This window comes from Diplotaxodon limnothrissa, linkage group LG19 (genome assembly GCF_057381915.1).
Source record: "Diplotaxodon limnothrissa isolate DT_005_m linkage group LG19, D_limnothrissa_male_GT1.1, whole genome shotgun sequence".
Classification (NCBI taxonomy): domain Eukaryota; kingdom Metazoa; phylum Chordata; class Actinopteri; order Cichliformes; family Cichlidae; genus Diplotaxodon; species Diplotaxodon limnothrissa.
This window is the reverse complement of record NC_140614.1, coordinates 26,397,842-26,421,632: the sequence shown is the minus strand read 5'-3', so window position 1 is coordinate 26,421,632 and position 23,791 is coordinate 26,397,842. Positions and strand designations below refer to the sequence as shown.

At 39.7% G+C, this 23,791-nt stretch overlaps 2 protein-coding genes across 3 annotated transcripts; one reads left to right on the top strand and one right to left on the bottom strand.

Annotated features, from left to right (window-relative positions):
- Positions 1–1,378: 1,378 nt before the first annotated feature.
- kdm1a (lysine (K)-specific demethylase 1a) lies at positions 1,379–14,821 on the bottom strand. 2 transcript variants are annotated; one of them, XM_085342382.1, is made up of 21 exons: positions 14,759–14,821; positions 13,175–13,459; positions 12,679–12,844; positions 12,407–12,540; positions 12,251–12,329; positions 12,065–12,157; positions 11,839–11,945; positions 11,616–11,697; positions 11,202–11,296; positions 9,645–9,662; positions 8,649–8,791; positions 8,477–8,567; positions 8,251–8,385; positions 6,798–6,871; positions 5,768–5,879; positions 5,452–5,584; positions 5,161–5,348; positions 4,060–4,174; positions 3,755–3,882; positions 3,185–3,331; positions 1,379–2,845 (listed from the first exon to the last, which is right to left on the bottom strand). In XM_085342382.1, exons 2-21 carry the CDS (start codon positions 13,433–13,435, stop codon positions 2,645–2,647), a joined length of 2,502 nt encoding a protein of 833 aa, XP_085198508.1. In that variant the 5' UTR covers positions 13,436–13,459; positions 14,759–14,821; the 3' UTR covers positions 1,379–2,644. The 2 variants fall into 2 exon arrangements, with proteins under 2 accessions (XP_085198508.1, XP_085198509.1); XM_085342383.1 differs by lacking the exon at positions 9,645–9,662.
- A 1,189-nt stretch (positions 14,822–16,010) lies between these two features.
- Positions 16,011–19,263, top strand: tmem30b (transmembrane protein 30B). Its single transcript, XM_085342682.1, has 7 exons — positions 16,011–16,199; positions 17,345–17,452; positions 17,576–17,683; positions 17,843–17,933; positions 18,015–18,152; positions 18,265–18,474; positions 19,085–19,263. Exons 1-7 carry the CDS (start codon positions 16,011–16,013, stop codon positions 19,261–19,263), a joined length of 1,023 nt encoding a protein of 340 aa, XP_085198808.1.
- The last annotated feature ends 4,528 nt before the right edge of the window (positions 19,264–23,791 follow it).

The window sequence follows — 23,791 nt, the reverse complement described above, 5'->3', positions numbered from 1 at the left end:
GATATTTTAAAATGTTTGACATGTCACAGTTGAAAAAAATAGTAACAGTTGCTTATTTCCATTCAGTTTCATAGTCCTAGTGTTAAAGAGTCACTGCTATTGTCAGTCACACCTGTGGTTTTGCTTCTGCAATGTGAATAAAGAGACAAATAGTCACATCTAGCAAACCCGCAGGAATCAAACTCGTTGAAAGTCATGGGTTAACCTGCTGTTGTGGTTTTAATCTGCCCCACATTCAGATGGATGGGAGGTGGTGCCTGTTTGGACCCTGGTACTTCTGAGCCTCAGCTCTGATGGCTGACCTGAATTAGTGCTGTGAAGTCAGCCGTAGAAATGACTCAGTGGCACTCCAGGCGAGCGGAGGAGTGAAGCAGGATAGAGATCACACATTACAGCAGGTGTGAAAAGAAAACCGAGTGGGATGTTTACTGAGTGAACATGCAAAGGGTCAGAGATCAATTGTGCAGAATTATATAAGTTTTAGAAGTGGCACTAGAGTGATTTTTATTTATTTATTTTTTGTACTTAATTTAGACAACCATGAGTGATGGGAAGATAATTCGTTGTACTGGTATTTAGTCATAAAAGTATACTAAAGGAGAGATGTGATGAACAGCACGTGGGAGGTTTTGTACCTGCATTAGCACACATTCCACCCAGCGGCTATGGAGCTGTAGTTACTTAAAGACTTTTATAATACTTTCTGCCTCTCTATAAACCAATCAGTTGATGTGGGCTACAGGCTATTATAAAAAATAACCTCACCAGTCAACAGTTACACACTGCTCTGAGTCTATGGTTTACCAGGGAGGTGAAAATATCTGAGTACAGCAGTCCAAAACCCCAGCTCAAATTACTGTTGTTACATCAAACATCTCCTTTGGTCACGATAATAATAACCACAGCTCTGAGGAGGGGAAAAAAAGGCCCATGACGCTCAAGAGTGCATGGAAACAGAGGGGCACCGAGCCCTGAAACTTCAGAAAAAAACCTCATAGCTCAAGGCTGACCATTTTAATCTCCCCCTTCATTCATCAGATCCCCCACTATGTGGAGCTGCTGCCAGGGACCCTCCTCTCTCTCTCTCAAAAACACAAACAGTACCACAGACCCTGGGAGGCGGCCAGACCTGCAATGAAGGAGGGTCACCGAAGGGTCAAAGCAGATGCAGCCATGTTACATGCAAATGAATGTAAAAGCGCAATCACAACACAGTTGCAGGTAGTAGAAGCTCAAGAAAAGGGGGGGATGAATCCTGAAATCTGACAATCTACACATTTAAATCTAAGATTTCCCCCCCCCAAAAAAGAGTCTTTAATATATGTCTTTTCTTCTTTTAATAAAAGAAACTGACAATACAAAAAAAGTGTTGATCACAATAAACAAAAAAGTTAATTCTTTGAATAGCTCTCTTTAACTTGTAATACAAGTCTTTTTCAATACACTTTCCAGCCTAAACAAATGAAATTTAACAGGCACACAGTTACAGTATATAGTAACATGTTAAGCTTTAAGACAACAAGACAAAAACAAAAGTCTTCTGGAGGAACAAAAGAACACATAAATAAGACATTCGGCTCTGATAGCTCCACATCGAATCACTCCAAGTACCGAAAGTAATTCCATGCCGGCAAATCTAAAACAACAACAACAAAAAAGATTTTTCCCCTCACGGTTCCCTAGCAACCCAGTCTATGTAGTAGGTCATATCCTATTCTGGTAGTAGTTTGTAGTTGTACTATCTGCATATTTTCACATTTTTCTGGGACCTCTTAAGAGCCAAACTATGTCTGAAGAAATGGTCTAAGGCAAAAGAATCTTAATTAAACGCATGTCCAGAAAACTCTAGAAGTCTCATTATTTTATTCTAATAGCAAAACTTATTGGGGGATTTAAAAAAAAATTTTTATGAGCCCCCTTTTATTTTATCCACTACTTTCTATCAATCTGACGGCATCCGCACATGTCTGGTCACTTTTCTGTAAAACTCTGTCATAGTCGTCTATCTCACTAGGTCTGAAAGATTATTATGATAGATCCTTACTGGGGAAGTGTCTCCTGCATCTTTGTGATTTTATCAGCTCAGTGGAGACTATCCCACAAAGAAATAGCATGTACATAATGACCCTGTACCTAACACCGTTTCTAATGCAATTGAATGAATTTCACAATTTCCAAATACAGAAGAGAAATTTCTGTCTGTGTGGACAGGCACAGACACAAATCACCATCACTCTGGTAGGTTTTGAATGAAGCTGTGAGGAACATTAAGGTTTGCCCTAAGTTTGAATGCCATCGTTATTTATCTATCCATGTCTAAAAGGGACTTTAGACCTTACAGAGCTTTGACCAAGAGATTTATCTAGAGTGTGAAGGGAGAATTCACAGCAGATGGGTGTCACCTGTCCTGCCTGCTGGATGCTATACCCAGACACCACCCCTCATCAAAACCAACATTTCCTGTAGTGAGAATGCATCCGTCCCTGCTGTGTGTGACTAGATGCTGTCCAGAGTTTGTGTGTAAAAAGACCAATCCAGAAATGTCACCAGTTTATGGGTTAAACCTTGTTTTGTTTTTACATTTTAATCACAAATTGTCTTAGTAGATCCAGTCCTGAGTAGGGAGGAACTCAAGAGAAGCTTTTCAAACGGTGGCGGTGGGCGGAGTTTGCTGAGGGTTGCTGGTGCCAGTGGGAGTGGCTTGTCTGGGAAGTGTGTACATGGCACCGAGGAACTGATCTGCGATGCGGCCGGCCTCTCGAAGACCACTGAGGAGTGCCCCGTGAACTGTAGCAGGATAGTTTCTGATGGTGTGCTCACCAGCGAAGAAGAGACGAGGGACAGGCTGCAAAAGAAAAAAAAAAAACGCTTTGAGATAAGCTTTAAAATGTTCCGCCGTTAGAGTTGGTTAAAAGTAGACGGGATTGGGAGGGTGGGGGTGGTAGTAAATTGTTGTGGCTCATCAGTCAACACATACATGCGACTTGTTCACATCAAATCAGCACGCCAACATCAAAACAGCCCAAAAACATCTGTGCTGGGAATAAACCGCTCTGCTTTGGTTTGGTTGAATATTGTGGGCAACTTTTCCTCATTACTTTCTCGCTCTCACTCACACACACAAACACACACACACACACACACACACTCCTGAATAATAAGCAGCCGTCTGCTGAGCACTTACCTGGGAGGCTCCTGGTATCGCTGGGCCAGGCGTGATGGGCTGCGCCATCAGGTCATAGTCATTGCCTGAAGAACCTGCTGCTACATATGAGTAGGATCCTCTCGCCCAGGGGTCGGCACGCCAGCGGGTGACCACAGTTTCCTTCGGCTGCCATGACAACACACAACAAAAACAGCACACGCTTTGTAAGAATTTTCCATGATGATATTAGAGGGACCTGTAAACAGCTGGATGGTGCACAGCTCCAACGCTGGCATGCATGCATGTGATTTTATCCCATTTGAAACCATAAGCAAATGATTTATAATGAAAGGTGGTTTGGATGCGACTCCCCCCCCATTGCGGGCGCTTTCACATATGCTCGCTCTGTTAAGTTTTGCTGGTTATGGGGGTCAATTCAGGAATGAATTTGACATTCCACTTAAAGTATTGGAAAACTGAGAAAACCCAAATGTTTGAGCTTGAAAAAAGCCCCAACCACTACTTCACTGGAGGCTTCAAACATAATATTAAGATGTGTCTGATCAAAACTAGGGGACAGAACAAAAGACGACACACAAAAGGCTCTACCTGTGGCACAGCGCTACTTCCAAATATTCCTTTAAGGATGGCCAGGCAACGTCCGACTATAACGTCATCACTGATGTTCTCCATAATGCCAGCAGCCTCGCCAGCCATCAGAGCGAGCAGGATCGGGGCTAAAAGAAAGAGTCACAATTCGTTATTTAGACCAAAATATGGTTGGGGTTTTTTGGTTTGTTTTTAAAGAAACAAATTACTCATATGAACAGCTCTTAAGTAAACGTAAAAGCCCTTAAGAAAGTACTGAAGCAGTAATAGCATCAACGGCTAGAAATATGTGATGTGTACACCACCTTTGTAGAGGTTCCAGAAAAGGAATAGTTCGCCCCGACTTGCAGTGGTGGAGCCGACGTGACCGAACAGGTTAACGCTCGGATCCCAGAACACGCGGTCAAAACACAGCACCACCTTCAGAAACAGGGAGGGTGATAAATTAAGAACAGTCACCTAACAATCAGGCAGCTTATTTAAGACAAAACTCAATAATTTGTGAAGTACATCTAATGCTCAGCACATTGACAGCTCAGAATAGGTTGGGCCATGTGAATGGTAGAGCTCCTCCTGCTGGAGTAACTGCGCTAGTAGCAGCTCAGATTGCATAATAATGCAGTACTCTCCTCTGTGATGCAGCAGAATTAGAAAATAAAGTACTCTGCTGCGGATGATGCACGACAACAGAGGGAGTAGAGGAGCTGGTGGGGGTCAGGAGTGACGCAGAATGAGCACTCTGATCGGATTACTAACACGGGGCAAAAAGCATCTTTGGTGTGCACGCCATCCAGCTTTGTTCCACCTACACATACATGGCTCTCCTCTAGTCACCACTCATCATCTTCCAAACTAACACGAGGAATAGAACAACAATAGCATAGACATATATAGAGAAAATTGGAATCCTAGACTGATTTATGAAATTAAATAAATAAATAAATAAAAAACACAAAAGAAATCAGCTCACTACAGCAGAAGTGCAAGCTTAGCAATTTGAGCGCAGAATAACAAACCCCTCGGGACTACAATCAATAAATCCTGAATAATGATTTTGCTTTAAATGCAATATCCCTCCAGCAGCTGAAGGTCAGGTTTTCAGCATAATTATGCTGCAGCAAAAACAGAGGGTCATCTCCCTGAGAAACCAGCTCCTCAGTCCTGCTGAAAACACGCTACATGATTTAAAATAGCTTGAGCGCTGAAGCTGAACATGACAACATGTGTTAGGAGTCAAGCAAAAGTTGGGCACATCACATGTGTTACCCCACTGTGAATGAGTTTAAAATTAAAATCTTTGGACTCCAGCATAAAAATGCGACTCCGTTTTTATGAGTAGAACCTAAACAATGCAGAGTTTATCCTTTTCACTTTAACAAATGCTTATCCATATATTTAAATCCAACCTTGTTGAGGTTGCCGAAACCCATCCTCTGTATAGCTGATGTCTTCCACTCTGGCAGCGGGGGAACAAATTGGACTGCAGGGGGCTGCTGCTTCAGCACCCCGAGGGGTAGCGTGCACAGCACAGCGTCACACTTGTAGATGAATGTCTGAGTCGTGGAGCGAGTGTTCACAGCTATAACCTCACAGCCTGCAGAATCAACAAGAGTGCTCCTTAAACATTCTGCATTTATATGAACTGCAATACTGAGTTCCTTCAGTTCCACTTTTGCCAAATGACATAAGACACATACCAGATGCTGTATATCGGACCTGCCGCACCGCTGTGTTTAGTTTGATGTCCAGGCCCTCAGCCAAGGCCACAGGAACACACGAGTAACCATTTCTTACTGTTAAGTGGCTGCCAGTGAACTCAAAATCATCATCCTGTGGAAACATTAATTTAACATTTTATGTCAGCACAATAATAAACTTCCCCAAAAGTATTTCAAAGCAACAATAGCTTATTGAGCATATGAAAAAGCCAAGAACCTCGACTGTCTTCATTAAAACCAACCGCAGTCTTGCATTGCACAGTTAAGTCTTTTCAAAATGTGTTCGTGTACATACCTGATCCCAGTGTTTGAGAGAAAGGGTGGAGAGGGGTGTAGCGTTGGCAAACTCCAAGTTGGCAAAGTGCCAGTCTAGGATCTGCCGATCCCTGGATGACAGGTAAACATCACTGTGGGAAAGAAGGGGAAGGCAATGAGAAGTGAGGTACACTGACAGCTCACGCTAACTCAACTCAGGCTGCTCTTTCAAATGAAATTCTGAAAGAGTTGGGATGCTGTGTAAAATACAACTAAACACAAAAATATAACTAAAAACACAAACCCGTTATCTGATAAACTGATAACAGATAGAGCCCTTTCTACCACCGTGTCCGTTGATTTTTGGTCTTGTCTCATGCGTGCAGAGACGTTTTGGAAACTGCTGAACCTTGTGGTGCTCATTTTTACTTTTCTAACTCTGCCTCTTTAAAAAGCTCTTTTTATACCCAGGTTACTGACGCGTCGCCAGGTAACCCAATTCATTTTCTTTTTAGTAACACTTACTTTTCCCGCCTTTTGTTGCCCTTTCTCTTATAAATACTGCTTCATAAAATGCAAATCAGTGTAATCACTTTTTATTTATGTCTTGGAAAGCGTCCCTTAATTTTTCGTGACTGGGTTTGTATTTTTAAAATATTTCTTTAAACACACAGTGTTGTTTATTTAACCAACAAATTTCACTCAATCCATATTTAGCAAATGATGCTTCAACATAATCAGTCCAGTATTTTTACTTGTGAAAGCCGCTGAAGATTTACATCAGTAATGACATCGCAGGTTAGTGTTGCAAACCCAACTGTGACTTTCATTAAAGGACCAAAAAACAATTGCTTAATAATAAATCACCACTGTAAACCTGGAAACAGGATTTACTTTGCCACTAAACACCAAAGTGGTACAAAGTACAGCCAACTCTGGGTATTTGTTCTAGCTCAGAACTCAAATGTAAAAACAACATCTCAGTGTTTAGAATCGTTTTTTTATAACCCCCCCCCCCCAAAAAATCCAAATCCTGTTGGGGTTCTTTGGGATGGAGGGTGGGGTCTTACCTGGGTGGATTTGCTTCCAGCTCTTGGAGTTTCTCTTCAAGTTTGACCTGCATCTCCACCAACTCATCATACTCCTACAAACAAACAGCACAGTCATGTAATGTAGATTTCATTCAGTGTCACAAGGGATCACAATCACAGTGTAGGAAACTTCTTATGCTTCCAGATACTGGGAATATTATCACAAATACATGATTTTTAAAAGTGTTTTTATAGTCTGGCCTCGATCACTATCTTAATAATTTTTTACTTCAGCTTGCATTTAGTATGCACTTCAGGACCCAAAATTAGCAATACACCAGTACTTCTGTCAAACAACAGACTTTTGGAGATTGAGTTTCACATGCATGTACATGTGTGTACACGGTACACACCCTGAGGGTTTCAGGTCATGCAGAAAGGACACGCAGCTTTGACAGAAAGAGCTGACTTAACCTGTTCAGTTCACCACAAGAGAAAAAACTAGGACAGTGCAAAGTCTGGTATTACCACGTAGCAGTCGAAGCTCCAGGCAAAGCTACATTAAGTCTTAAGGATCCCTCGCCTCTAAACTAGCTGACCTGAGGAAACACAAAAAGTGGCAAGACTACCACAGAATCTCTCAACAAAAAGAATTTCACTGGCTTTAAAATCTTGTTCTACAGTGCAGTCATAAAAGAATATAATGTGCATAAACACACACACACTCTCTTAAAAGCCAAGTCTGTCTTGCTAAAAGTGTATGTATACACATGTGCAGACAGAAAGACTGTAAGACAGTGATTCAAACCCTTGAAGTGGTCTCTCAGAGAGCGGATGGGTCGCAGACAAATCCAGTTCAGATACCAGCTGTGTTTAAACTAAATCTTCCCCTTTAAATACACACACAGCAGTAGTGGAGGTGATTTATCCTCACCAAAAATAAAACAGCGGCACTCACTCTAATATTACGTCCAACTGAGGCATTAAACCACTTAAACACAGCCTGTCTGGTTTACTTAGACAGCACAGCATTAAAATTCTGCGAGGCATCCACCCTGAACTAGTGGTCCATAAAATATCCCCTTCAGATGATAGTACTTCTTTAGCACTATAATACTCTTAAAATCACTTGTTAAATATTGAAAGTTCTTTCCTACACACTGTGGTGGGTCAACTTCCCGACCAATGAATGAACCTTATAATAAACCTAGAATGTCTAATACTGCCTCATAGTAGCTCAACCTACAGAAAATAAAAACAAAACACAGACACTATGTGACACTAACAAAAGTGTAGGATAGTGTAAGGAGTTGTAGCTATAATGCTCTTCTATGACACTGATTAGTGATTTTTGGATCATATCCAACCATCCATCCTCTTCCCCTTATCCCATGTGAAATACATTTGCTTTTGATCTGAAATAGTGTTAGACTGGCGATCTGTCCAGTGTCTATTTTCCATTTCTCAAAAAACAAACAAACATCGAACTTACTTTGCAGAGTGCGGTGAGGTCTCTGTGCTTGCTCTTCACCAGGAATTCAGCTGTGATATCTCTGGGGGGTTTTACTTCACTTGCTTCTTTATACTGCTGATGGAGCTCCTTAACACGTTCCTTAGTGGATACCATCTGAAAGGTGGAGAAAAGAGTTGAGGTAGGTAAGCAGAGCGAGGGGAAGAAAGTGGCAGCTAAGGAAATTGATAAAGTAATTTATGCTCACCTTATTAAGAAGATCCCTGAGCTCTTCCTGAGTCTTCACAATCTTCTTCCAGTGTTCTATCTGCTCATCTTTTACATGCTTCTCCTGCAGCCTACACACATACAGACACATTAGAGGTGTATTCAAGTACCTATAAGCATCTTTGATACTGATACCAGATTCTGTTACTCACTGTATGACCACCTCCAAAGCCTGACCCAGAGACACTGGTTTGTTATTGAGGAAGTTAAAGTCCAGCTGGTGGCTGAGGTAAGAGGTGGCCTCCAGCAGTCGGTTGAACTCTTGCTCCACCATCTCATCTTTTTCTTTTGGTACCTGGACACCCAAGCAATCGCATGAGGAGAATTTCTCATTGGTGGCATTTAAAAGACAGCATAATAAAAGTACAGGCACACGAGACATGGCACTAGTCAAATAAACAAAACTACACTTAACTCTTTTGATGTTTAGGAATAATGGAATCAATACTGACAAAAAAAACTTTGATTCACTAATAAAAGTTATTCATGTCTCCTTAAAAAATACTTAGAAATATTACAGTATTTGATGCCTTGATAAACATGCAGAAAGAGATTTATGACATGTTTCAAAATCACAGAACACAGACAATGCAAGAAAAGAGTTAGATCTATGGCTAAGCATTAGTAGAACACATTACACATTATGATTGGGGTGAAACACATGAGGATGCTGTACATTTATCAAAGAATGGAGCTTTCTTTATTTGATTTGATTAATGCATTGAATATTTTTCACAGCCAGCCTCGTCTACTGCAATTTAGTAGAAATATAGCCAATGATATAACTAGATTTTCTGCATAGCATTGTTATTAAAATGAGCTAAAATATCGTGTTTGTAATGCGTTTTTTGCTAACCAAAGTTACTTTTTCACAAATTGAAACCAGAAACATTTAAACTGATTTCGTATCAACTCACTACTTTAAAAAAATAAAGGCTAAAAATGTTAAATATAGTGTTTTGTCATTTTTTATCCAAACACAAAAGTTAATGACACTTTGCTTATTTGCTGTTCTCTTTAACTACTACAGGGATTTAAAAAAAAAAGTTACATGATGTGAAGCTCAAATGGATGAGCAGCAATATTTAGTTCTAAAATTGGTTAAAAAGGAAGTAAAAGAAATAGTATGCAAATAAACAGATACATACACTTGTGCACCGTTCACCCTTTAGTAGTTCACCAAAAAGATGAACATGGCAGGAGAGAGGGGAAGAGAGAGACAACATATTAAGTAAACATTTTCAAAGTCAAACGGTTTTGCACAAAAGTAAATCATGTACACTTAATTTGCCTTTTCCTGCAGGGGGGGAATTAGTTACATGTGATGTGACTGCTTCAAAAGATTTCAAAATAGAGCCTTGAAAAGGATCCTAAACATCCTACTAATGTTGCTGCAGTTTAATGGGCAGAACACAAACTAAAGGGGGAAAAAACAATTTAATGACATTAGGCTAGATCCGTTTCTAGGCTGTTCAGTTCCTAGAGGAACTAGAGCTGTTGTTGATCAGACGCAACAGTATGTAGTTAAAAACTCTACCACCATGTTTCGGTGAATCTTTGAAAGCCATAAAAGGGACAAGTACCAGCTAGGAATGCAAACACAGCACTTTAATGCCAAGAGTTCACCTTTTCTGCAAGCATCAAAAGAAAGAAAAGAAAAGAAAATCCTAACAGAATGTTCTGGTTTACACATCTGTACATGTTAAAAGCAGACTCTGTGGCGCTTCCGACATTTATGCATGAATGTGTCTAAAAGCATGGCCATACCCTCGTTTAAGTTACAAGTGCAAACACACAATCAATTTCAACAAACTCAGAAACCACTGACTTGTTGTTGGACATAATAAAAAGACTCATTCAAACATTCAGAGTGAACCACCAGACCCACAATCAGGAACAGAAATCAAATAAATAAACCAGCATGGAGGTGGGTTTTGAGCAGTGGTTATCAAACTGTGGGGGATGATGGGGAACAGCCAGGTGAGAAAAAAAACATAATAAATTGACCCTGTGATGCACGGTGAAGCTACTTTGTGATTTGAACCCTTTTGTTAGTAACTGATAAAAATTATGGCTTCCCACGTGTTTGTTTTCACGAGACATTTGCCAACTTTAACCACATTTCCACATCAATTACTAAATGATTAAAGCTGCAAACGATTACAAAATCATCTCCTAGAGTTAGGTAACCCAACAGAAATCATGTGAAATGACCCCAAGAAAGGCATTCATTGAAAACATCTTCACAAGACCACTGAGCTGAAACAGAAAACACAGACTTTAACATGTCTACTGAACATTGTGTGGGTCTGGTCTGGAGCTATGGCAAACATAAGTTGTACATGGAGGTTATCTGTGTTATTAAATCAAATGGTTCACATAGTTCTGTTACCATCACTGGGAATGTTTAATGGGTGTGTCAGTATGAACAGCAGCATGGTTGAAGCAAGCAGACATATTTCACACATCAGCATGCATGCCTCTATTGCTGTTAGCCTATTGCCACATCGTGGTTTTGTAACAAAATTTGGATTTTTACAACAAAAAAAAAAAAAAAACAACAACAAACACACACAAAAAGTTTGTTATTAAAATTAAATCAAATATATATTTACAAATATCTTAGGAGCCCCACTGAGTTTTGCTGCAACAGGATAATAGACAAGAGGCACCTCAGTATTATTAAGATCATTCATTGTACTTACAGCCTGTCCATTGGCTTCATATAGTGGACACTTCTGTTTGATCTTGGCTAGCTCCATGTTAACCTGCTTACTGACAACTGCCATAGGATTTCCTCCTGAACAAGTGCACACACAGACCCAAAATACAATGACTTTACACAGGCTGTTATCACCCTCTACAGGTTAATCAAAGTAAAACTAAACCAATATAAAAAAAAACTATAATTAAAAAATAGCTCTCTTAACACTGTGATCTCAGATCATGTGACACTAAAAATTATTTGCATCTTGAACACATGAACGCTTCTGAGTTTTGGAGTATTAGGAATTGTATACTAAAATATATACACCTCTACAGCACACAGATGCTAAACACTTACTAAATGCAAAAAATGATTAACTTCAGCATCTCAACAAAAAGAATCTGATTCTTACCCAGCCCTGTCACTACCATGGCTCCAAGATCTGCAACATAGTTGCCCTTCCTGAATGTGGCCACTCTGCCTCCAACACGGTCCTGCATGAAAAGATTAACATTTCAAAAAGAAATTTAAAAGTATACATGAATAGAATTTAGAGGCTTGTTATAGTGAGCATTTTAAAATCTCAAATGACTTATACCAACATCTGATTAACAGAAATACTGTTAGTAATGTACCCTGGCTTCCAGCACAGTAACATCCATCCCAAAGCTCTGCAGCTGCCGGGCTGCGGCCAGGCCAGACACACCTCCACCAATGACTATAACCTTCCCAGTCTTCTTTGCTGCAGGACAAGGCAGTATTTTATTTTTCAACTCAAAGTCATGTAGAAAACATAAAATGTACCAAAATTAGGTTAATTGCTAGTGCTATTTCAGCAGTAGAATAACTGGATGAACTTACTGGGTAAAGGCTTGACCCTCTTGTAAATACCAAAGTTAATGAGACCATGCCTTTCCAAGTAACTGTGTATCCTGTGGACCAACACAGCATCACCTACAAAGAGAACAAATGGACATCAAATTTCTCTTTCTGTATGAGGACAAAAATAAAAATAATGGGGAAAAAGTGTTTTATTTAATTCCTCACTGTTATATGGAGCTTCAAGCTGCTGCGCTGTGGCCTCAAAGGTCAGCTGTATTTTAGGGTTGTCTAGCCACAGTTGGAGCTGGATGAGAATAACATGAATTACAGTACTGCCCTTTATCTAGAAACTCAAATTAATCCATTTATATGAATACATACCGTGCGGTTGCGAATGTACAGAAAGACCTTCTGAGTCTGTTGGGGACCACTGATGATGTCAGGGAAGCAGGCTGCTTCCTGGGATGTCATACGGTCATGAGGAAGACGGCTCTGGAAAGCAGCACCTTCCAAACCTAAAAATAAACACGCATATTTCTTTTCTGTTGAAATGAAGTCTAAGATCAGTTTAACACGCCACTCAGTTAAGAATTGCAACCAATTAGCAGAACATGTCTTCTTTTACTGCTCTAACATGCAAGTGTTTCACACACCAGACGGTTCATCTGGTTCACTGTCATTCTCTTCCTCCACAGGTGGGGGTGGAGGAGGGATGACCTGCTTCCTTTCTTTCTCTGCTTTGGCATTCCTCTCCTCCTCTGAGTAGTATTCATCCTCCGAAAGATTAGCCAGGCTTTCGTCCATCTCGCGGTACTCCACCTGCAACAGTAGGCACAATAAAAGCATCATTAAAACCGGCGTTTGTGTAAATCGTTCATTTACTCCCACTTCTCTTAGAAGTGCTGAAACATTTCTCAGGCATAACCAACAACTGCCAGAAATATCACACTGTAAACACTGGGAAACAACTGCCACTTCTAACTTTTCACGGAGGTGCAGACGCAGAAAAATACCTGTGTCTTGGGATAATGAACACTCCTCGGATAATGAACGCTCCTGAAGCACAGAATATAATCAATTCTCATGATGCCACAATAAACTTATTTCCTTTCCTTCCCTCGTGAGCATCTATAAACCTAAAATATTTACTTTTGCTCGCTTGCGTCGACTCGTCCTACGGACTTCAGCAGAGTCCTGATCTGCCCCTCCGGGGCCTGACTGGTGTGACAAAGAGGCTCCTCCATGTTCCCCACTAGGGGAAGACCTGTCCTTTTTCTTTGAATCCATAGCTCCAGCCACTGAGGCTGCAGATCCCGTCTGGATGTCAGAACCCGGGACCCTATCACCTCCCGCTGCAGAAGACGAAGAAGAGGAGGAGGAACCCGCATCTGATTTCTTGCTAGACAGCATTATGGAGGATGTTGGAGGCCTCTCCTAAACAAAAAAGGGAACAGGAATGAGATGTACTCCTTAATGATGATGCTTACAACAACAAAAAGTGAAATGGTTGAAATTTAGATGTTAGCAACAGTGTAACCAATAATAATAATAAAAGAAAATATTGGATGAACATGATGATGTGGTTTTGAGCACTGGGTAAATAACTGTGTGCACACATTACTGCACTTATACTACTGCAAAATATATGAAAATTAAAGATTTACTTTAAAGCAACATATAAAAAGTACAAAATCCATAGGGATAAGAAACAATGCACAAGGGCCTGCAAGTCTTTGCACCGTCAGTCCAAAAGCCCTTGTAAGTGTAATTCTCAGTAATTGAAGGTTTGGTTAACAATTATTTTTCATCATAAACATTTGAACATCCTCCTGCCATTTGAAGCAAGAACTGCAAAATACTGCCTGGTGTTTGAAAATACATCATCCCAAAATAAAGACATTAATTCGTTTTTTTTTTTATTTCTATAACTGGATGATTTAAACAATGTTGCGTGTGCATGGATGTCATGACTTTATGAAATGAGGGCACCAAGGTACAGTAACCTTGTCTTGTTTTACCCATTTCTCCGTGCACCTGGTAATATCCATTCAAACACTAAGAAATAAAGACAGAACCAGAAATATGGTTACGAACAGGACTGTTTGATATCGGCCTTTTGTGTAATTTTAAATTGATTTTAACTTAGCTAAATTACTTCGTAAAATACTGAGACCCTGCGTGGGACGAAGGTCTTTCACAATGTCTGTCGATCAAGTCGAGATATCTCCTGAAGAAAACAGGAAATGGCTTGCCGTTTGCCCGTCTGTATCCTACTTTCTGATTAAATATGCCCAATCCCGTTAGTCAGGAACCGTCTTTCTCTGACTTGTTTCAGCTAGCAAGCTAACGACAAAACTAGCTTAGCAATCATTTGCCAACAGCAGGTTTTCTTCTGTTCAAAGCCTTAAATGCACCATATGAATTTCATATCGTAACCATTTAACGCTACTGCTAAACACGCAATGTACTGCAGCCATATAGATTTAACTGAATTTAATATATTCCTTTCTAATTTCTCATTGGCGACCATGCTAGGTTAGCCAATGCTAACAATAAGCTCCGGCTAGCACCAATGGTAGCATAAGAGCACGTACGCCGGTTTGTTTGGAAATTAATGCGTATTGATACACTGTTCGCGAAATCGTTTGCAAACGTTCTCACACTACTCTGCACTACACTGCTACTGTTTTAAGGCAACCGGAAATTATAAAATACTGAAAATATTAATAATACCTCTCAATCCCCCAGAAGATGTCAACACAAAGACTCCACACTATTAGACCTTGCACAACGAACTTCTCTGTGATTGGTGAATGGAATACGTTACGCAATTGCCGCCCTGTGTAGTTAATGGTTGAGATAACTGCCAATCTAAAACAATGCCGAGCCTTTGAATAGCTCCTACTGTTACTGCCATTACTCGAGGGCGCTTTTCGTGGTTAAATGGATCATAACTACTGCAATGGATGAAATATTGTTTACCTTTAGATATGAACACTATGTTGGTGCTCTGGAACAGCTTCTGAATCCAGCACGGAAAGAGCGTTTTAAAGAAAAAAAAAATCATTTATTACTAAATTACAGCATATGTTATACTGAGTCAAAATTACAAGTCAGTTTATCTTTTTTTTTAATTAAGTCAGCCTTGTAAAGCCTGATTCAAAAAATATTTGTTGAATAAAAGTAAATCATATCAGTTTGCCCATTTCGGTTTTAATTTGCATAATTTTTGCTACTTACGGCATTTTTTGTGGAGTTTATTCACACAAATCTCAAATATGATACCCTCGGAGTTTCAAATTTGCATAGGCCTAGTTGACATAGTTCAACCCAGTATCACGGCTTTTTATTTATTTTTTAGTGGCCAAAACAAGCCTGCAAGTTCCGCGTTTCCGTCCTACTTTCTGTCCGCAAAACCCCGACCCTGCAAACAACTGACGTCATCCCTAGAAAAGAAAAGAGCAGGTGTGGCAGAGTAGGCGGGGTAAGCAGGTAAAGGTGTTCCGCTCCGTCGGGCTCACGACTCAGGGAAGCATATCGATGTTCTGCTTTTGAGGCTTTTGTGTCTTCGTTTTAGAGCTGATTGCACGTAAGTGGCTAAACATATAAACCCAAGTGTTAGGCGTGAATATAATGATAAAGCATTTTGTTTGGGGTAAACTATGTATCTGAACAAACCCATTTAAAAGTGAGCGAAAACTCAGTGGTGTACTTTTAACAATCTGTATACCGTTGGGGTCGGGGTTTTAGATTTCGTGTGTACAGTATTACAAAGGTTTTCGCTGTGTTTTATGTCGAGCTGTGCTACAGTGTTTTGTGACGTCAGTTGTCAACACACCGTATAAATCTTTGGTGAACAAATGAGCTAGTATACTTTTAGTAGGGGGTTCATACATTGCCGTGGATGTGATAGACACATTTGCAATGCTATAAACTGGATCATACTTGTAAACCTATAATGATTCAATCCAACAGAAGCGAGAAAATGGTGAAACAAGAGTCAGAGTCAGCCAACCGGCCAGACAACACCGCCTTCACCCAGCAAAGGCTTCCGGCATGGCAGCCTATACTTTCTGCTGGAATTGTAATCCCAGGATTTGTCCTCATTGGGCTGGCCTTCATCGGCATTGGAGTCGCTCTCCTTGTCACTTCCAGGAGCATCCAGGTGTTAGAGGTATGACCTCCACACTGAAAGCATATGCCTAGGATGAACAATCAAATGACAACTTTTTAAAATAATTATAATTATTAAACAGGGGCGGATCTAGAATGGTGGCATGTGCCACCCTAAAATGATCTCTTGCCACCCCAAGTGTCACCCTAGTTTTGCACATGACAGTGTTGTTTATTAAAATAAGATACCATTAACTTTGAATTTATTGAATAGTGTTAGCCCCCTACACCAGCGGTCCCCAACCTTTTTTGCGCCACGGACCGGTTTATGCCCGACAATATTTTCACGGACCGGCCTTTAAGGTGTCACGGAAAAATACAACAAAATAAAACTAGTACCGGTACCGAAAAAAAGATTTATTCATAACACACGTGAAAAGACCCAGGAAAACCGAGTTAACGATAAAAACGATAACAAAATAACGCTGAAAACCGATTAAAAACCCTGAAAACCATACATTTCACACCCGAGCCTCAACTCTCGCGGCCCGGTACCGAACGACTCACGGACCGGTACCGGTCCGAGGCCCGGGGGTTGGGGACCGCTGCCCTACACCATTAACAAATGGTTCAGCTCATAGCAGGACCGGCTTTTTTCTTGTTTTCAGCAGAAAGCCATGCCTATGATTGTGCCAGAGCACATTTTGAACAACACCGCTCCATGTTGTGTAGCTTTCTGAATTTTATACATATTGTGCTATATATTTATTTATTAAACTGGCTATAGAGTACATAGAATCAAAATTCACGTGTTTTATGTGGATTCTATGTGAAACTAACATGTTTAATTATGTGGGCTACAGAAAATAATTAAGTTATAGACAATATTTATATGAAAAGCATGTATATTTACTGCATTTGAATCATTTTAACCATATGTCATCACCTGCATATGTGTTTGAAAAAAAAAAAGGCTTTGATTTTGCAACCCCATTTGATTTCTCTGCCACCCTCATGCCACCCTAAGAAAATTTCTTTAGATCCGCCCCTGTTATTAAACAGTCTTTAAACATTAAAATTGATATATGGGATCATTCTTATAAACAGTTACTGACCATGCTGTCTGCTTACAGACTTGATTACAAGAATAAAAATAGGTGTTTTTGAGAAGTAAGAATTCATACTTTGATGTTCTTTCCCACACAGTTGGACTACACTGGGGATAGCAACGGATCACCATGTTCTAGCTGCTCCCAGTCAGTTATAGCAAACTGCAAGTGCTCACTGAACTTCACCCTCACTACTCTGTTTCAGGTTGGGATGGATCCTTATTTTATATAATTTATGCCAGCATAACTGTACTCCTGCCTCTCAATTCAGTGGGGTTTTTTGGTTATTGCTTTTTTTTTTATGTGGGTTTTGTTTTCCTTAATCCAGGGCCCTGTGTTCTTTTATTACGGATTGTCAAACTACTTCCAAAACTACAGAAGATATGGGGCATCCAAAGACGATAATCAGCTATATGGAGACCTGAGTTACTTTACAGTGAGTTAAGAACACACAGTATTTCACAGACATGCACAGACTTGGATGTGTAAAAACATGCAGTTTCTAAAGCTGTGCTGAATTTACTTTTACAGTTCTGTAATTCATGTAAATCTTACAGACCATGAATTTAAAAAAAAATGTCTGTATCTCTTGAAGAGCCCCAGTCGTTCCTGTTCCCCCTATGACTACGACAGCAGCAAAAAACCAATTGTGCCATGTGGATCAATAGCAAACAGCATGTTCAATGGTTTGTATGGGATCTCTAGTAATTGTGGAGATTAAAGTATCTTCTATAAAAGGAAGTGTTAATTTTTTTTTTCTTTTAAAGACACTTTCACGCTGACTTGGACCGTCAATGGGACAACAAATAACGTGACCTTGGATGGAAAAGGAATAGCGTGGTGGACAGACTACAACATCAAATACAGAAATCCAAGCGTTACACCTCTGAAGAATGCCTTCAATGGTAGTACCTTTAGTTTAATTTTATCTTAAGTTGTGTTTAATAGAGGGTAATAAAGTGCACATTCCAGGAACTTAACATACTTTGGTAAATGTTGGCCTACTTTGACTTGCAGGTACTGTGAAACCCATAAATTGGGCCAAGCCTGCTTATGAGTTGGACGCATCAGACCCTAGTAACAACGGGTTTGTGAATCAAGATTTCCTGGTGTGGATGAGGAGGGCAGCACTGCCAAATTTCAGAAAGCTGTATCGACGAATCAATGCAAGCGGGGATTATCAAAAGGGTCTCCCAGCTGGAAACTACACGATTGACATCACCTACAGTATCCTTGTACTCATTACAGAATATACGATGATTTAAAGGATGATGCATATTTATAATATATGTATTTATACACATGTATAAATGATGATATGAAACCAATGATATTTAACACTTACAAAATAGCCTGCTGTTTAAAAAAATAAAAAATTCCACGATTTAAAGATTTACGAGGCTCCAGTGTCGTGTTACAGCCACAGCAGTGTATTCGTAACCTGTTCAACGGGTTGGGTGTGTCTCTGTTCACCAGAGCACTGGCTTGAGCACAATGACTCAGGAGTTCTTTAAGGTGACCAAAAAAACAGGCAAATCTTCTGACATAGGTAAACAAGCTAGGCAAATAGCTTTTGATTGTCCTGTGCCAAGGCAGGACTTATGTAAAGTTCTCCATATCGCCCACTTTAGAAAACAGGGCTGTAAGTTTGAATACTTTCAATACAACATTTAAATATATTTGTTTGTTTGCAATACAAGCAAGACAGATTTTTATGGAATGAAAAATGTACTTTTTGATATAACTTATGTCTTTTCTGCTTTAGTGTTATTGTTTTCCACAACTGGTATCCATTTGTATCTATTCTCAGTGTATATCCTTAACACTTGTGCCCCAGACTATCCTGTTCGGGCTTTTAATGGGGCGAAGAAGATTGTGTTCAGCAATGTGTCCTGGATGGGTGGAAGCAATGAATTCCTCGGCATTGCCTACCTCGTGATTGGTTCCCTGTGTGTCGTGATGTCCGTAGTTATGCTCATCGTCTATGCTAAATTCAAGTTCCCCGATGAGGAATGAGCATCTTGTCATGGACTTCAGCGGATGTATCGACTCGATCAACGTTTTCAATTATCCTTTCCGTCTTTTTGGCCTTCATTCGATGAGGTGATCAAGGTGCGGTTTAGTCCTCATGTGAAATGCTCAAATTACGTATTTTATCCTGGGTATGAAGATTTATCTCCGGAGGTGCAGACAAAGTCTGTTTTTAACTTTCAAAGGACTTGATGCTGATGTTACTGTATTGATTCCATGCAACTAGTGAGCTAGCATAATTTATTTTATTTTTTTTAAATGTTGGTATATATAGTTGTCCACCGGCACATCTGTAAACTAATCCTTTACTTGTCTAGCCAACAAATAGTCATTGCCAGCAGACCTCTTAAAAACATGCTTTTGTCATCAAAAACTGAGCTGCATTCTCACTTTAACTCAGTAACAATATTAAAGCCATAAATCATTGAAAAGCTATTTAATCTGTGGGGTGTGTAATAGAAGTTGCAAATGTTGCTGTTACTCAGGGATGCGGTGTATAGGCTAAGCCCCTAATTATATTTTCTCTTAACTTGTTCCAGTTTGAACTGTTTACTCTTTGAAACTCATGCTTTACTTTATGTTGGTATTTATTTAAATAAACATGACCAGAACGATTGTGTCCTACTTCTTATTCTGCATATATAATCATACTCAAAAAGCTCAATTTGGTACATGACATTTTATTTTATTATCAAATGTGTAATATCATGTGCTGGTGGGTCTGCCTTCTTGATGAAAAGGCAAAGGGAGATTGAGATGTGATCTTTTTTTTTTTTTTTGTCCTGTGGGTTTGTGGGTGGGGTCTCTGTAGAAGGGACTTGTTCCGGCTCTTTGTCCTGTTCTTCCAGCAGTTTCTGAAAACTTTTTGGGGCGATACTTCTCACATTGTCCTGCCGGGGTGGGGCCCACTCATGACACTTGATTTAAATGTGATCCCATGGAGTGCCGATAGAGCACATGTCCAGAGGCCCCATTCCCACCATGCCACTATTACTGTCTAACAATGGGATGGAAAGAGTACTTTACTCAAACACACTTTTCATATAGTTAAAAATATGCTAGGCTACTTTCTTTTTCTGCTCCATTTTGAATGCACATGCTGTACCTTGTACTCCATAACATTTATTTTAAAGCTTTAGTTATTATTTTACAGAACTTTAGATACAAATCTACACACAAAAGGAAAGAAAGTTTAGCTAACTTGTATCTGCAGTTAAAGTATATAAGTTAAAATCTATCAACAGGGGCACACATACACACACACACACACACACACACACACAATTTTAATCACATATATACAGAATTACATAAAAAATTAAGCAGTCATAATGAAATGAATGCTCACAAGACGAAGTCCTCAAAATCATTTTTTTAATATATATCATGACTAAAGATAGAAATCTATACAAGTTTTCAAATTTTGGGGAAATATATTCCAGTCATTAATTGCTTATTAGGAGAGAGCTGACTGCGCAAAAAATGATGCATTACTTAGGCACACCTACATGGCGGACCTTGTTGCTATACTCATTTGCCCAGAACAGGCTGGATAAATCTCGTATTGTATTCAGATGTACTAAATGCATATCTGAATTCAATAGTAGAATGTGTTTGTAAAGTGATCTGATGAACTTTAAGTCAGTCTTATTCACCTGTGAGCAGCATGACATGCAGAAATGAGAAAGAAAGAAAGATTCATTGCATTCAGATTTCCTGTCTGTCACCTTATTTATGGAATTACCACAACAACTTTCATGTGCCAGGGAATATACTTTTCTCGCTTTTGAGTTTGATAGTGTTGAGAGAATCTGATTCATTTTCACATCATCTGTGTGGTTAAAAGTCAAAATATTTGTGCTAGTTAAAACCAATCTGGGACTGCATTTCTGGAGGACTAGCACTAAGCTCTAAAAACAAATTAATATGAGGTTATATATACTTTTTTACATTTATAACATTTTGTATTGTCCCATTTATGGGTACACTTTTGAGTTCTCTTTTCCTAAGAGTTAATCAGTCCTTTTATAGATCTGTTTAATATTTTCTTTCGTCTGTGTTATGATCTCAAGGAACAAATTTTCTTTGGCCTTCCCGTGTTGTCCTATGACTTTATTTTGAAAACCTTCAATTAATTCAGTCAATTGTATATTTTAGATATTGGGCAAAGAATGTTAAACATGGAGCTGCCGTGCAGGCGGAAAAGAGGAAGACCACAGAGACAAATCATGGATGTAGTGAAGGACAACATGCAGATAGTTGGTGTAACAAAGGAGGATATTAGGGATAGGGTGAGAGGGAGAATAGGATGACCAGCGACAATAACCTGAAAAGAAGAAGGGAGTATTCACTTTTTATATAGGTGTAATATAGATTATTAAATATAAGCAACCAATTTTTTTTAAAGTATTACCTAACAAGGATTATAACTTTTTCTTGAGTAAAGACTTTAACACAAGTAATTCAACACAAAACAATTCTCCACGTTTCACGTACTGATAATAAATATGTAGTAGGTCACAGGGTTGCACATTATGGAGGGCCCAGAGTGCCAAAGGGAATTAAATAAATGCATAATTAGTATGTGAGAATGCTGTTTGTAGATTACAGCTCAGCATTCAATACCATCGTTCCCTCGAAGCTGGACAGGAAACTGCAGGATCTAGGACTGAGCAGCTCCCTCTGCAGCTGGATCCTTAGCTTCCTGTCTGACAGACGCCAAGTGGTCAGACTGGGCAGCATCACCTCATCCCCCATCACACTGAACACTGGTGCTCCACAGGGGTGTGTACTGAGCCCTCTCCTGTACTCACTCTACACCTACGACTGCACGGCCACTAACAACTCCAACATCATTGTGAAGTTTGCGGACGACACTACAGTGGTGGGTCTTATCACCAACAGTGATGAGACAGCTTACAGGGAGGAGGTCAGCGCCCTGACCCACTGGTGTCAAGACAACCATCTCACCCTCAACGTCGCAAAGACAAAGGAGTTGATAGTGGACTTCCGGAGGTGCAGAGAAGTACACACCCCCATCACCATCAACGGCGCTGCTGTGGAGAGAGTGAGCAGCTTCCGGTTCCTTGGTGTACATCTGGCTGAGGATCTTACGTGGTCAGTACACACAAACAAAACAGTGAAGAAGGCCCAGCAGCGCCTCTTCTTTCTCAGGAGACTGAAAAGATTCGGCATGAGCCCCCGCATCCTCAGGACCTTCTATCACTGTGCCATTGAGAGCATCCTCACTGGATGCATCACCACCTGGTATGGCAACAGCACCGCCTACAACTGCAAAGCTCTCCAGCGAGTAGTGCGGTGCTCTGAACGGATAATTGGAGGTGAGCTTCCCTCCCTCCAAGACATCTACAGGAAGCGGTGCCTGAGGAAAGCGGGGAGGATCATCAAGGACTCCAGTCACCCCAGCCATAAACTGTTCAGACTACTTCCATCAGGAAGGAGGTTCTGCAGCATCCGGTCCCGTACCAGCAGACTGAGAGACAGCTTTTTCCATCAGGCCATCAGACTGCTGAACACTTCATAGACACCTCAGCTTCACTACTGGAACTTTAACATTATGCACTCCATACTGTACAGTAACGCCACTGTTTTGCACATGTCTCACTCTGTATATTTTATTTTATATATTTTATTTATTGTTTACTCTATTTAATTTGTAAAATATGTGTACACACACACACACACACACACACACACACACACACACACACACACACACACACACACACACACACACGTAGAAAAATATTTAGTATACACATCCAGAAATGCATATACTATTATATATTGTACATATATTTATTAGTTTCAGATGTAGCCATTCTTGTATTTTGCTTGTTTACATTATTGTATTTTGCACAACTCTGTTGCTTGTGAAGCTCGCACACAAGAATTTCACTCACATGTGCTGTACCAATGTACCTGCACATGTGATGTGACAATAAAAGTGATTTGATTTGATTTGAATTAAATGAATATTAAAGTGTGTCATTTAATAATTAAAATAGGAAATAGTTAATCAACTAAATGAGTAAATAATGAATTAATGTCAATTAATTTCTTTAAAACATTCCATAAATTCATTTATTCATTTTTTTCAATTATAATTTATTAATGGTACATTTAATTCATTAATTATCTATTTATCAAATTTATTTTGGTACTCGTAGTCCCCAATAGAACATGGGCCTCAACATGCCTTTGATTTTTTAAAATTACATTATTATTGAATTAACAATAGCACAAATCAAAGTTTGTATTTTAAAAGCTATTTCAGCTGCATCATTCGAGACAACTCCCTTTCTCCCCCTATTTGTCGCACATGGTACTAACAAAAGGACAGAAAAAAAACTGATTAATTCAACTGCATTATGGGTATTGTAGTCTTTGACAACCACAGCTCGGTGAACTCCCCATTTAAGGAACGACAAATACCATAATCCTTTGCGCATATAAAACAGATTGCGTCAGTTGCGACGTTTTGACAGCGGCA

What these genes read in the sequence shown, in the direction of transcription:
- kdm1a (XM_085342382.1), bottom strand. Translation starts at nt 13,435, where the DNA reads ATGCTGTCTAGCAAGAAATCAGATGCGGGTTCCTCCTCCTCTTCTTCG. An exon ending in GAGGGTCAAGCCTTTACCCA is followed by an intron (nt 11,946 to 12,064) that starts GTAAGTTCATCC and finishes CTTGTCCTGCAG; the next exon opens with CAAAGAAGACTGGGAAGGTT. An exon ending in TTTCTGGAACCTCTACAAAG is followed by an intron (nt 3,883 to 4,059) that starts GTGGTGTACACA and finishes TCTTTCTTTTAG; the next exon opens with CCCCGATCCTGCTCGCTCTG.
- tmem30b (XM_085342682.1), top strand. Translation starts at nt 16,011, where the DNA reads ATGGTGAAACAAGAGTCAGAGTCAGCCAACCGGCCAGACAACACCGCC. An exon ending in GGAGCATCCAGGTGTTAGAG is followed by an intron (nt 16,200 to 17,344) that starts GTATGACCTCCA and finishes TTTCCCACACAG; the next exon opens with TTGGACTACACTGGGGATAG. An exon ending in AGCAAACAGCATGTTCAATG is followed by an intron (nt 17,934 to 18,014) that starts GTTTGTATGGGA and finishes TTTCTTTTAAAG; the next exon opens with ACACTTTCACGCTGACTTGG.